General features: G+C 41.2%; 1 protein-coding gene across 2 annotated transcripts in view; it reads left to right on the top strand.

Annotated features, from left to right (window-relative positions):
* The window catches only part of mgl (low-density lipoprotein receptor-related protein megalin), a 247,389-nt gene extending 233,920 nt beyond the window's left edge, over nt 1–13,469 (top strand). For both annotated transcript variants that reach the window (XM_065448860.1, XM_065448862.1), the window contains exons 65-78: nt 1,410–1,488; nt 2,025–2,279; nt 3,628–3,762; nt 4,085–4,207; nt 4,306–4,434; nt 6,521–6,674; nt 6,741–6,887; nt 10,438–10,658; nt 10,753–10,932; nt 11,012–11,134; nt 11,225–11,395; nt 11,494–11,584; nt 11,665–11,776; nt 11,843–13,469. In XM_065448860.1, the coding sequence (XP_065304932.1) occupies nt 1,410–1,488; nt 2,025–2,279; nt 3,628–3,762; nt 4,085–4,207; nt 4,306–4,434; nt 6,521–6,674; nt 6,741–6,887; nt 10,438–10,658; nt 10,753–10,932; nt 11,012–11,134; nt 11,225–11,395; nt 11,494–11,584; nt 11,665–11,776; nt 11,843–12,196 (2,274 nt within the window). In that variant the 3' untranslated portion in view covers nt 12,197–13,469. The remainder of the gene's footprint in view (nt 1–1,409; nt 1,489–2,024; nt 2,280–3,627; nt 3,763–4,084; nt 4,208–4,305; nt 4,435–6,520; nt 6,675–6,740; nt 6,888–10,437; nt 10,659–10,752; nt 10,933–11,011; nt 11,135–11,224; nt 11,396–11,493; nt 11,585–11,664; nt 11,777–11,842) is intronic.
* The last annotated feature ends 1,309 nt before the right edge of the window (nt 13,470–14,778 follow it).

Below are 14,778 nucleotides of genomic sequence, written 5' to 3'. Positions count from 1 at the left end.
GCATGGCACCGGGATTCGAACCACGGTCCTCTTGCACGCGAGACGGATGCTCTACCTCTGCGCCACTGCTGCGCTATATCGCTACCGCTGCACTATTTTTATATGCCTGTGTTAATTCGTGTTATAGGTTTTTTTATATACATCCATGTTTTCATTTCACGATATATTGAGGCAAAGAATTTGAGACCGAAATCGCCACAAGGACTGGCAGTGGGCCAGTGCTGTCAGCGCCTCCGCAGAGAGACAGGCAGTATGGGAACACTAGCATGATCAACGGCATTGGAGCTAGCTGTGTAAGAAGACGACGATGATGACAAACGCGTGAGCAGTGGCACGAGCCATTGCTGATGATGGTAGTTTTTGCTTTCACAGATTTTTTGACGGACACAAAAAATGTACAGAACCTCAGCCATAAACAGCTTTGCTGTAAAAAACTCAGCAGCATGTTACACTCCTGTAACACGTGAAGGTGAAAGCCTGCTGCAAACTTGGTAACGCATTAAGTTATATGATCAGAGGGATCTGACTTCTTGCAAGGCATAACGAGCCACAGTGTGAAGTAAACGTGTGGCGCTGTAGGTCAACCTCCTCAACGACACATGTGAGCACCTAATGCTCCACCTAAAGGTTCTTTCATTCTTTCTTTTGTTGTCTATTTCTTTCCATTTTCCTATATTTATTTGTTCTTTTTTTCTTTGTTCCTTCATTCCTTGTTTTCCTTTTGTTCTTGCTTTCTTTCGTTTCTACATACATATTCAGCCATTGCATCTTTGCTTGCTTAGGGGGGTATGAGCCATTCCTGATGTTGATATTTTTTTCATCACTGGACTAGATGCCACTTTTTTTAGTACGAGCCATTGCAATGAGTCACCTAAGGCTTTTGCCTTAAAATATGGAGCTGGGCAGGCCATGTCATGTAATCAGTAGTCTACTAGGGTTACAGAATGGGGGCCAAGGGAATGGAAGCAGTATCAGTGACGGCAAAGAAGTATAGATGGTGTAAGTTTAACAAATTTAGGAAATTTTAATCTGCTAGTGCAAGACGGGGTAATTAGAGATACAGGGAGAGGCCTTTGTCATGGAGTGGACATAAAAATATAATAATGATGAAAGGCAGTATTCTTGTAAGCATTCTACTGTTGCAATCCTTTGCTCTTTGTATAATTCCTTTGTAGAATGTATGTATTGAACATTGCTAACAAAATGACGTTTTTGTTTTTCATAAGTGAATAATGTCTTAATGTTTGATTTTGCAGTTGTTTAGACCAGTGCCCAGTAGTTTAGGTAGGATCTGAAAATTATTATTTAATCTTTTCTGAAACACCCAGTAATATGCACTCTTGTCTTATTGATAAATACATTCTGTTGCTCACAGGAGGCACCAACATGTTGAATTGTTCCTTTTGCAGGTGTGCATCAGGCCTGATTTCATGTGCGATGGTGATGACGACTGTGGCGACTTCTCAGATGAGGCTGATTCAATATGTAGTACGCTTTTTTTTATTATTTCATTGTAATTGCTTTTCATGATTTCTGTGCACACATTAATTTATGACACATTGCATGTTACGCTTGCTTGTCTTCTAGTTGCTTATTTTAGCATTTTCTGTTTTTGTTTTTGACCTCTGCCTGCAACGAATGCATTTTCCTTATTCTGAAGTCTATTGTCCCCATGTTACTTTGTGGTTGCTCTGCGATTGCTAACACGCCACTTCAGTATTTCTCTGTTGAGTCCTTTTTGGAGCTTAAGTGTCATACCATATTGTTATTTAAGTTTGTCATAAACTCAACACATTGTGCAATACTAATTATTTCTTGTTTACTTTTTTTAATATGACATGATAGGTTCTCTGTGCTTATTTGATGTCTGGTTTCTCTCTTATGCAATGCTCTAGCAGTGGCCTTTTAGGGCAAATGAAGAGTGACAATGAATATCAGTAACCTTTTTTTTACCGTGTCGCCACAATGTTTTCACAGAAAACATGACAGCCTTTTTCTTTTTATTGTTTGACTTCATCATGCAGAAGACCACAAATGCGATGTGACACGCAAGTTCCAGTGCCAGAACAACAAGTGCATCCCATTATGGCAGCTGTGCAATGGCAATGATGACTGTGGAGATGGCAGTGATGAGAACAATCACCAGTTGTGTGGCAAACTAACACCACTTCCTTGCCTTGCTACGGAGTTTAAGTGCACTAATGGGAAGTGCATTCCCAGAGTTGAGGTCTGCAACCGCAAGGATGACTGTGGTGACTTGTCAGATGAACGGGGCTGCCGTAAGTAATTTTTCAGATGTGTTTAACAAGAGACCAAGGTTAAGTGTACAGTTCATAAAGCAAGAATAAGCTTTGAAGATATCACATAATTACGAAATTAATACAGAGTGCGTCGTTTGCTATAACCATGTCTGAACTTGATATGCTGGATAACACTCAATAGGGGTTTATCAGAAGTACTATGACGTAAAATGTATTCTCTGTGTTTGATATTGTATGTTAAATGTTCTACCGTTTTCAACAATGTGGCAGTAATCGTGCTTAAAATCGTGGTCTAAGCAAGAGTGCATGGGTACTGAATATAACAATGACAAGCACAAACTATGACACAAACCACAACTCAAGAAGTACATATACAGATTGTCTGCCTCAAATTTCAGAGGGGAATTAATTAAACCAAAAATAGTGAAATCTCATCCTCTGTGCACACAAGATTTTACTACATGCTGTACCTATAATAAGGAAAGCAAAATTCGATAAGTTGCAATTTCGTAACTATTATCAGTATCAATGGGCTGCTCACACTTAGAACATTTTTGAAATAATAAAAGCCCCCTATATTCTTATAGTGCTCTTGCCCTTAGATTTCATAATGGCTGCTGTGTGCTTGAAGACCAGCTCATGCTTGCAGCTATCTCAAAGGATTGCAAGGTGTCCACAGATGGAATGTTGCTGGCTGAGGTACCTCTGCCCACATAGGTCAGGGGTACCTCTGTTGACATATGCTGCTAGCTCTGTTAACCTAGCCTGCTGACATATCCACCTTGCCCTACATACGCATGGGCATACATTGACATGATATTGTGCATTCAAAGGTTAAAAATATATCTGCACAAATTTTCATCCATCCAGGACAATCTGCTGTCCTATCCAACCCTTAAATGTCTTCTGGCTTACCATACCATGCATCGTTCTTAGCTTGAGCAAAGCCAAGAGCACACTGATTTCATGCCTGCCAGTGGTTTCCTTCAGCCTCTGGGATGCCTAGTAGTATACATATTATATAGCACTCTTTCTTTCCATCTGCTCCTCTTCCGCCTATGAAGAGAAAATGGCATTTAACTGTATTTTTACTTTAAATTGTTTTGGTTCACACAGTAAAGACAGGTGATGTCATTATGCTTCTTGATTTGTAATGGCTAAGTTATACTTTGTTTATCATTGTGTCATTTTAGTGGATGACCAAGACTCAGTAGTTTCAGCTAGTCCTGCTCATTACTCTTAACAGTCACGAGTGGCTATGTTTACTGCAATTTTGTGCATGAGTGTGTAAAGAACAATTCTCTGAGAAGTGATGTGGGATTATTCATGTACATTGCATTCTTACAACTGTTCTTTATTGCTTCAGATGAAGGCACATGTGATGCTGCTACACGAGGAGGATGTGAGCATAACTGCACAACTTTGGGCGATGCCAATGGCTACATTTGCACCTGTGCTAGTGGCTACAAGATAAAAGATGATGATCCTAAACATTGTGAAGGTGTGTTGCAAGTTGTATTTCTAAGAATTTGTGAATCTGGGGTGAGAAAATGCAATAAATCTGTATAGTGACATTTCCTAATATTCAGTTGCAATGAGACACATTGCTTCTGAGTGGTTAGTGATAATTAGTGATGGTGCCATTAACTTCCTTTGCATTGAACTACAGTGATTTGTTTATTTTGATGCTTAAATATTTTGTGTTGACATTTCTACAAATGCAAGACATTTATTAAATTGCCAGTACTTATTGTGAAAAAAACTGGTATGTTGTCATTTATTGTTCTCATATATTGCATATCCTTTTCTTTCTTTTGTTGAAGATATCAATGAATGTGCCACGTTTGGTCACAACTGTTCACAAATATGTGAAAACTTAATGGGTGACTATGGCTGCCGCTGCAAAGAAGGCTATGAAATGTTCAAGTCTCATTGCCATGCTAAAGGTATGCAGACATCCTCAAGCAGTATGCCCAACCTGTGTTTGTTTTTTTGTTTTTCTGAAGCTTTCTTTACATGCAGTATTCTTTTTTGGTATCTTTAGGACCAGCTCCTATTGTTCTTTACACTAATGGACCTGACATCAGAATGCTGGACATGAAGAATGAAGTTCAGAGCTCTGTCATCACAGGAGAGAGCAGGGTTCAGGCACTAGACTATGATCCTCGTGACCGTGAGTTGCCTATAGTGACTCAGTCCTATTCGCATTGAAAAGTGCTCTTGAGCTGAAAACGCAGCACTGTGAATGTTCCAGCACCAACTGCCAATTAGTTCTGGAATTCTATCTTTAACTCAGTTCTGTGGCAGAAACATAATATAGATGTTGCATATCGCCACATGCCAGATAGCCAGGATAAAAAAATTAAACATATTTCTATCATGGGCTCTCATCTAGATCTTTTGTATCTGGCACGTCTGGCAGAAGTATGTGTGCACAATGTGGAGATATTTATACAGCTTCTCATAGTAGAGTGAAAGCGTTTATTTATTTTATTGCTGGCTGTTGCATTTGAACCCAGTACAACTAGACTAAGTAATCCAAGTGAAATAAATTTTGTTTGTAATAAATATTTTATATAGCTGACTATTCCACAAGAAAGACTTCGTTGCATGTGCATACACATGCATGCACATACACACACACACTGACAGAGGATACCTTTTCATACAGCTTTCTTATAAAACCGTCTGAGGGAAAAAAATGCTGAAGCACTGAAGACAAAAAGCTGGACAATGACAAGTACCATCTCTCACCTCAACCTAGCTTAAAAAATAAATGATACTGAAAGAAAGTATAATTTTTCTCTAGAAATACGTTGCTCTCTGTATTGTCCATGGCCGTATGTTCAATGATTCAGACAAATAATGCATTTGTCAAGTACTAGACTATTCACAACTTGGTGCTGTGTGCTGACATAGTCTTGTACGTGATATTTTTTTGTCCAGATAAAACAACCTAAAAGCCTAGAGCTGCAATTTTGTGATTACATCTAAATATTGGAATATTGAACTATACTACGAAATCAGTGCTCAGAAAAGGCACCAGACCTTGACACCAGTATCGCATACTATTGTTTGCTGCTACATTTATTCAGGAGTGTCACATGCCTGTTTCTTGGCTAAAGTCAGTGTTGCAATGTCATTAAACTGGCCCCTAGTGCGTAATTAAGTAATGCAAAAATACATCTGCATTGAGATTCTGGTGCACATGAAATAATTTAATTGCAAAATAAATTTGTAGCCCCCCTTATTGTAAGGAATTTGTTGGTCGCTTCATGGTCATGGTGCTCTGCTGCTAAGCATGAGGTCATGGATTTGGTTTCCAGTCACTGTGGCCATATTTCAATAGGGAGAAAATGCAAAAATAGATTTTGGTCCACATTAAAAACCAAAAATCGTCAAAACCTATCTGGAACACTTTGCTACAGTGTCTTCATAGCACCAGTGTTGTTTTGGGATCTTGAACACAATTAGTCAATCAACAAGTAAATTCATTGATAATTTCTTGCAGCCCAAGTGCACCTTTGACACATGAAATCCCATCACGTGTAGCATATTCTTGCTCTCTGCAAAATTTCTGCTGCACTGGTTAACAGCTGGCTATGGTGGTAACTCTTTGTTGCTTTTATATTTGAAAAGAGCTTCTCTTGCAGAAACCAGCCGGTTAATTGTTGTGGATAGATCAAAATACATAGTCATAGAAAACAAGCACATAATCCATATAGAGTCGTGTAAGCGCCACACTTTTTTCCCAATTTTGGTGAGGTGCAGCCCTTACACAGGACCAAACCATTTCACTATAATGGTGCCACCACAGCCTTGGCTTGTGCGCACTCAGGATTCCGGGATGTACCATTGCATCAGAGGTCAACACGCAGCTCTCGCCATCTAGTAACGGCATGCAGAAGTACACAGTGAGCAAAAATTCACCCGTGTGCTCGCAGCATCGAGGTACCGAACACAAATTGCTTCTCAGTTTAAATTCTTTTTCCAAATTTTGGGCTGCCGAGTTGGGGGTGCGGCCCTTACATGCGTGCGGCCCTTACATGCGTGCGGCCCTTACATGCGTGCGGCCCTTACATGCGTGCGGCCCTTACATGCGTGCGGCCCTTACATGCGTGCGGCCCTTACATGCGTGTGGCCCTTACATGCGTGCGGCCCTTATACGAATCTACATGGTAATTCATTACAGCTGTCTCTTGTATCAAACAACAGTATCATATTCTTTAAACAAATACATTTTCTATGTATTTTTGCAGATATGCTCTACTGGACAGACTCGTATGAAAAAACAATCAAGAGAGCATTCTTGCCAAACTTGACTGACGTCAGTGCTGGCATTGGGTTCCCACAGAATCTGGAGCTGAAGGGCCTCACCAAACCAAATGCTATTGCAGTTGACTGGGTTGGAAGGTAAGCACTGGAGTTCTTGATGTGGCAATAGGAAATATTCGTGACCATATGTGCTGTGCCTTGCAGGACTATTTACTGGATGGATTCAGATCTATCAAGTACTCGTCCCAAGGGAAGAATTTTTGTCAGCCTAATTGATGGTCGATACAGAAGAACACTGTTGTCATCCAACTTGGAAAGACCCACTTCCATGACTGTTGACCCTGACATGGGGTAAGTGACTAAATATAGAGCAGTAATATGTTGGTTCTGTTGCCCCACTAGCAACACAGGTTGTCAAAAATTTCTGGTGAATAAACGCAACATTGACTTAAAATATACATTACAGTTTTGTGCCACTTTGTTAAAACAAAGCTGTATAATGCTGAAAACCAAATTTGCAATCATAAAAAAAATCCCAATTTCACCCTAAACTTGATAGCAATAACAAAGTATTAGATAACTACACAAAGCAAGACTTATAGTTTTATTGGAAGTATAAGTTGCAGTAAACATGTGCTTACTAATTAACAAGCATGGTGTCATGCGTGCATGGGCACACATGAACAGATCTTGCTCAATGACCGTGAACACTCACTGTGACAACGCTGGTGTGATGAGAGTGGCAGCAGTGGTGAGAGAATTCCCCTTCGTACTGCCTCTTGCTTCAATGTGAACTAGGCATGTGATAACACAGCACACATAAAGCCATTCTCAGCTCACCTATCATTGCACTCACCGCAGATTACCTCCAAGACGGCCACTCTCCACTGCACCCTACAGCACAATTAAAAAAGGAAAAGGGCACTTCCACTTGCAACCCCCACCCCCTAGCACGTGCTCACCTCCCCGCCAATGTTGCAAGCTTTAATTACCCTACTGTAGGGTATTTTCAGCATTTTGACTGCTTGGTTGGGCTGTAGCGCCATCCAAAAAATATTCGCCAGTATATGTGTTTTTTCCGTAAAGATATTATCAACCATAGTGTAATACCCTACTGTAGGTTAATTTCAGCATTTTCCAACAATCGACTACCTAGAAGAAAGTGTACAGAAAATTTTTCTAGGCTCAACCATCAGAGAGCAAGTGCAGCTATACTGCACAAAATGCACAGTGACAATAAGAAAATGTCTTGGTGAACAGCAAGACTGCCCAACTTGCAGCAATGCCAATAAAATCAAAGCTCTCGCATTTTCTCGATGAAGGAAACAGCATTTCCAAGACTAAGTTCCATTGCTGTGTTGTGAAGTACTTCTGAATCAAAAACGAGAGGTCATGGCTCAACTTCTTGAAGAGGTTTCCTTGTATACCATTAGTTCTTCTGACAAGGCGCTTGCATCATCTGTTGAAAATTGCTTCACACAGAGGAACATCCCTCTTAAAACCATAGTTGGCCTGGCCCATGACAATACCGGTATAATGGTCGGCCAACACAGCTCTTTAATGCAGACATTGCTGGAAAAGGCAGACCAAAGTTTAGTGGTCATACACTGCATGTGCCACTCAGCCACATTGCTGTGAGCAAAGCTGTAATGAAGTTACCTAGACACGTTGAAAATTTCCTGCAGAATGTTGCCACTCACTTCAGCTTTAGCAGCAAGCGACTAGCTCAGCTGGCCTCTTTTCAGGAATATTTACAAACGGAGAAAAGAAATATTCTTTGTTCATGTGAGGTGCAATGGCTTGTCTTTCACAAAGTCATTGAGCATGTATTAGAAGAATGAGATACACTGGGACTTCCTTTCTAGGAAGCAGCCATCAATGATCGTGTTGAACTGCATCACCAAGGCCTATTTAAGCTTCATGAGATATCTTCCAAATTTCTTCAACAAGCTAATGCACTTTTTCACCACTGTGAGAATCTCGTAACAGAGCTCCTATAAGAGATCAAGCATCTTCTCAGGACATCGTTGCAGAACCTCGTTTCACCAAGCACAATAGAAATGACTGACATCGACCCCATGGACCCACAAGTTTTGCTGCTGTTTATTTAGCTAAATGATGTCCACTTTGGCAAACACTGCCAGCACTGCATAGCTGCATGCATTGAAGCATGCAAGCAAACCGAAGTACAAAATCTCCGAGCTTGCTGTCAGATGTTTGATCATACAGCTGTCCTTAAGGTCAAGAAACACTTCCGGTCTCTGGCCAATTTTTTTTTCATGAGATAAAGTTCATAGCACCAGCAACTGCTCTGTGTGGAGGCGAGAGTGGAGCTGCCAGCGCTGCCCACACTTCAGAAGCGTTATGCTCACTTGCTGCCTGACTACAGAAGAACTGAACATAGTGGCAAACTTTCATTTCCCACTTTAATGACTACAAGGAAGCCACCCTAGAAAAGAAATCAACCGCATCAACCTGGGCAGAAATGGGATCGATAAAACCATGCTAGCACACAAGAATTCAAGAATACCAGCATTGGGCGAGCTCACATTACCTTTACCACGCTCTCACACAGTGAGTGAAAGCATCTTTCCTAGAATGAATGATGTCAAAACAAAAAAGTGAAATAGACTTGGTGCTGGAAACTTGAACATCATCCTCATAGTGAAGTCAGCCTCAGCAGTGAATGACCAGAACTGTGTAAATATGAGCGTTGAAGAACAGCATATCGAACTGCATCAAAAGGAAATGTACTGAACAAAGACACTTGGTGGTGTTTAAACAGATGTTTTCGCTTTCATTGTCTGTGTTTGTTATAGCTGTGTAGACAGCACAATTTCAGGAATGAAGCGCTAATAAATTACGTAATGGGGCCCTGTCCTTTGTTATCATATTGAACATATGAAGGCTGCTTGGCAAATATACATGTGGTATAAGTTATATGAAACTTATTTTGAACAATTGCTCTTTTCGCTTACTTCACTTTACTGTTTTGGTCACGTATATTGATGACCCGTTATTTCTTACTAACATTTTTCTTACTTAAATATTGTATTTATCTACTTGAACATGAAATTAGTGCGTAGGGCAAAACATAGGGTCTCAAAGTTCGTATAGGGTAGTATAGGGTATTTTTGCCGCTACATAGGGTCTTTTAGAAAAATTGGTTAGCAACACATGAGCTTGCCAAGCTTGCACGTGAGAAGATACACCGCGCATCAAGCACTATTCTTCTCGGCTCACCCTTACATACGGTGCACTGCCGTGATCTTATCACACTTGGACTTTATACGGAACCTCACATTGACACCGACAGTGGAAATTCGCCTGAAGTGTCCATTAATTGCTATTTCAATAAAATTGCATCAAGCACTTACTTTGACTTCTGCATTACCACTGTTGATTTGTATGAAAAGTTGTCAAAAGTGTAATTAAGTGACATGGGGCGTGCTGTTGGACTGTACAGAATGTAATTGTATCCTTCTCTCCTGATGTCCGAGATTGTGTCACAGAGTGGAGCAAAGGGGAGCTTTTGTTACAAGTAGAATGCCTGTAGTTGCTCACTGTTAGAAAACGTTGTTTGCACAGTTTTCATTGTGGTGTTTCATTTTGGTATACACTGATGCAGCTTATTATAGTGTGGTGTTAGGTCAGCAGGTTGGTGCAGACGTGAGTGATTACTGATGCAAGAACTCTATCCTAATAAACTGCCTTAATTTTCTCTTTATTCATTATTAAAATAATTTTCTTATTTTTTTCGAATGGGAGTAACATCAGCCTTACCGCATAATCAGTACAGTATATAGCAACATTGAACATCTGTGATTGAATTGAACCACCTTTCAAGCATCACTGATGAGCACATAACATTTTCTCAAAGTACCATTTCATTTGCTTGCAGGTGGATGTTCTGGTCAGATTCGGGCTCCAATCCCAAGATTGAAACAGCATGGATGGATGGCTCAAAGCGCCGTATCATTGTGGGTGACAAAATTGGCTACCCAACAGGCCTGACTATAGATTACGCCTCTGACCACAGAATTTACTGGTGTGACAGCAAATTGAACACCATTGAAACTGCAAAGCAGGATGGCTCCGACAGGGTTGTTATCGTCAGTGGTGGTAAGCCTGCCTTAAATCATTAACCTTTAGAGGTGTACTGTAGACCCTGACTGCACAAGTTTGCTAAGCTGCACAACTTTTTGTCTTCCCCAAGATCTGATGCATCCATTTGCAATGGACTTGTTTGAAGACAGCATTTTTTGGGTGACTCGTGATTCTGGCGAGATTTACAGGCAAGATAAGCATGGACGTGGTGTGAAAGTGCGAGTCAAGCGAAACGTTGAGAACCCAACAGGTGTCAAAATCTTCCAGCCCCTCAAGTACAATCTTAGTGGTAAGTTTTGATATATGATGAACAATGCCGCAACAGGGTACATCTCTTTGAACATTCGCTGATGCTTTTGGCTTTTTAGTTCCCAACCGGTGTCCATCATCAGGCTGCTCCCATCTGTGCCTCTTGGTTCCCCAAGGCTATCGTTGTGCCTGCCCTGATGGAACTTCTCTACATGTTCTCAACTTTGGCAGTTGTGATGCAGGTACGTGTACATACTGTAAAAAAAGTGCCTAAAAAAGTACAACAGTTTTATAGCTACAAACAATGGCAATTTTTACCCTTTTATTTCTAGGGTTTGAAGTGCCAAAACCACAACCATACAAGTGCCCTTGCCGAAATGGTGGCCGCTGTGAGAGTGTTCGAGATGAGCAAATAGTGTGCAGATGCTCTAGCGAATTTGAAGGCATGCACTGTGAAAACTTCATTGCCCGTAGACGGATATCATCTCTTGGAGGGGCGAGTGGTAAGATCTGTTCAAAAATTTCAAGGCAGCATGTTGCCATGTGCTTTTATTGTTAAAGCATGTTTATGCCACCTTTGTCTTATCTTTCTTTGATGCAGGTGTGGCTGCAGTCCTTGTTCCAATTATTGTGGTCCTCATAATAATGATTGTAGCTGCCACACTCTTTGTATGTGTGCGCCGGCGTCATTTGTAAGTACCAGTGCCATAGGCATCTGTTCGAATAACTGTAGCACTTGACCATGGATTACTAATTTTACTTTGTGTTGTAGCAAACAAAGTGGCCTTGGAGGAAGCACACAAAGTGTATCCTTCAGAAGTGGCACGAATGTGGAGTTTTCACCAAATTTCATGCGAACTGGCCGGCAGGCGGAGACAAATGCTGTAAGTTGTAAGGTAAGCCCACTATGACTAGCTATTCTTGACATGTTTCATTCTTCGAACTTGCAGGAATCTTTAGATGCAGACTTTGGACTGAATGATGTGAACAAGGCAACAGACTTTAGCAACCCCATGTATGATGCGTTGGGAAATGCTGATGGCACAGCAAATGCAGGTGAAACAGGCAAAGGAGGCCTGTATGAAGTGGCTGGTGATGTCTTCGACAAAAAGTATGACAAGAACTGCTTTGACAGCACCAATAAGGCACCGCCAAGTGTGGGATCTGCTGTGCTGCACCCATCAATGGTGCTTCATCGGTCGTCTCCACATGTTCCTTTACGGCAGACAGCACTTGATCCAACCACCGTCGACACAGACAAAGACACACAAAATTTGGTGGAAGAGGACAAGTCAGAATGCTGAGTGTGTCTGCATGAATTGAGGCAGGCCCCCAAAACAGGTGAACTGGCTGGCAATAGAACTGTTAACAAACAAGGACTCATCTTCGAATCGTGGTCGTTCTAGGTGTTGCATATCTTGTTTGGGCTGGGGAGTAGACTTGTACATATGGTATTAACTGTTTTTCGAAGAGACAGGCAGAGAGCTATATTGTGCGCAGCCAGCAGCAGCAGTGCATCTGCTCTGGACAACGACTAGGCACGACTACTGTTGCCAAGCACTTGCTGCCCACGTCCTGAAAGTTTCAGGCCAGAGCCGGTGGGCTCAGCACTGTTATTTATGTAATGTATAAAACAGAAGGGCCTTTCATGGCCATGGCTGAAAGGCCTGCAGAAAGAGGTGAGTGTGGAGCCCCCACTAAGTGCACGCTCCCACTTGCACGTGTCCCTCCGAGAACGCACAAGGTCTGGAATGGGTCCGAGGCTTGCCCCAATCACCAGAGTCTTGCACGGATGCGTCTTCTCGCAAGACAAGAGAGTTTGTTTATTTGTGGATTGATTTTATAAACTGTTTTTATGTTATACAAATTTTTTTAACTGCACCTGGCAATGCTTTTACAATCAAGTTTTGCTGAAGTCACGTGTGCCCAATGCGAATGTGTGAGTATGCCTCTGAAGATCGCAGTGTCTTGTACTGGCTGATTTCATAGAAGCCCTGCACCTTTCCAATGCTTGGAGGTTTGTCTACAGAACTTCTTCAGGTATGGAAAGTGCAGGACTTTTTCTCTTCTTCTTGTGTGTGCCTGTTCATGCAGCAGCAAGTGGACAATGCCTTCAAATCAGGAAAAAAAACTGTGGCATTCCCTGTATGTGTGCTGGACTGAGTGCTTAGTGTTGGATGGGTTTCAGTCTGGTTACTTGCATTTGCTGCTGTGGACAGGCTGTCATGGTGTGACTTATGACACACAAGTGCTTGATGTGTACATGTGATATATTTTTTTTTTTGTAAACGCTTGGACACGCCATACCTGCTGATAACTGATACCGTATCATTCCATCTGTTCATTCCATGTTCGGTACAAATGTGTGATATAGTTTCTGCTCTTCTTTGTTTGTTTTAGGCAGACAAAATGTTTTATAAAAGTGATGAGTCTTTGCTCTGTTGTGACACATTCCCACCCACTTCCCTCTCCCCATTTTTTCCCCTGTGATTGCACTCAGGTGCCGATCAGCTTACAGTTAATCCATGAAATTCTCATCTGCCATTTCAAAGAACAATAAATTTGTAATACTTGAAATGTGTTTCTTGAAGTACTGTGCACACCTAATAACCACAATGAATAATTGGGTTTGCGTTCTGATAAGTGCTGTATGCTGGTTGTACAGCAAGGACAAAAACAGGGCAGGCAGACAGGCGTCTGGCCTCATAACCTTGTCTGTGTGCTATATAATGACTTACAATTATTGATAGTTTAATTCCACGTTCATAAACACAGTGTTACTTATGTTCTACTCAGCTCTTTGCATTGACCATAAGTTAGACAGAGCGGCCGCATTTCTATGGGGGCGAAATGCGAAAACACCCGTGGTACTTAGATTTAGGTGCAAGTTAAAGAACTCCAGGTGGTCCAAATTTCTGGAGTCCCCCACTATGGCGTGCATCATAATCGGAAAGTGGTTTTGGCACATAAAGCCCTACAATTTAATTTTTTTTTGCATTAGGAAGACTTGTCGCAACAGAAAATGCTGAAGTAACATGTTAAACTCGAGGTCTTCCTCATTTGACTGCACTTGACAATAGTAACACATATCCACCGGACTTCAACTTGCTATTGTTCAGGAACAGGTTATGTTCCAATTTCTAGGCACACTTGCACTCACTGCTTTGGTAGTGCACATTGTGTAGGTATTGTGCAAGCTGGTTGTTTGGCATGGCACTGCCCATGCTGATAATGATGCCATTATGGAGTTACTCCCTGTTCTTTTTTAAAGCAGTCATTTTAAGCATGAGAAAGTAAGTTGAACAAGGTTGCAGGCTTGATGTTTAAGACGAGTTCACGACTATGACAGTGTGCTAAATTATTTCCATTCATTTGGACCTTGCATACCTTGCAGCAACGAAGGATTTGCCTGTAGCTGCCATTTCGTCGGTGTGAGATGCTGCGATGGTGATAAAGGATACAGTAATAACTTTTAACAGTATTCACTGTTTAGGCAAAGAGATAGCCATGCTCTGATCAGCAAATAAGTGAACATAGTTACACTTATACCCTTAAGTTTGTGCACAGCAGTATCATAAACTAGTTGAATAAGTTTAGCCAAAGCTGAGAGACCTTTTGAAAAAGTGTTTTTGAAAGAAAGTTTAGAAATATTGATATACTCACGCATGTCTTTGGGATGACTGTACAATGTGGTCTGCCTCATTTTGATGGCTGAAACTTCAAGCTAATCTGACAAATTATAGCATTTCAACATTCAAAAGTTTGCATTGATATTTGTGTGTGTAAATATTGCTGTTTTATAAACCTGCGATTCATGGCATGTGGGGTACCTCAGAACATGAATTTCTTCAAATTCTTTTGAAGTTAGTTGAATTCATGTCCATGT

This window comes from Dermacentor albipictus, chromosome 1 (assembly GCF_038994185.2).
Source record: "Dermacentor albipictus isolate Rhodes 1998 colony chromosome 1, USDA_Dalb.pri_finalv2, whole genome shotgun sequence".
NCBI classification, from domain to species: Eukaryota; Metazoa; Arthropoda; class Arachnida; order Ixodida; family Ixodidae; genus Dermacentor; species Dermacentor albipictus.
This window is presented reverse-complemented; position numbering and strand designations above follow the sequence as displayed.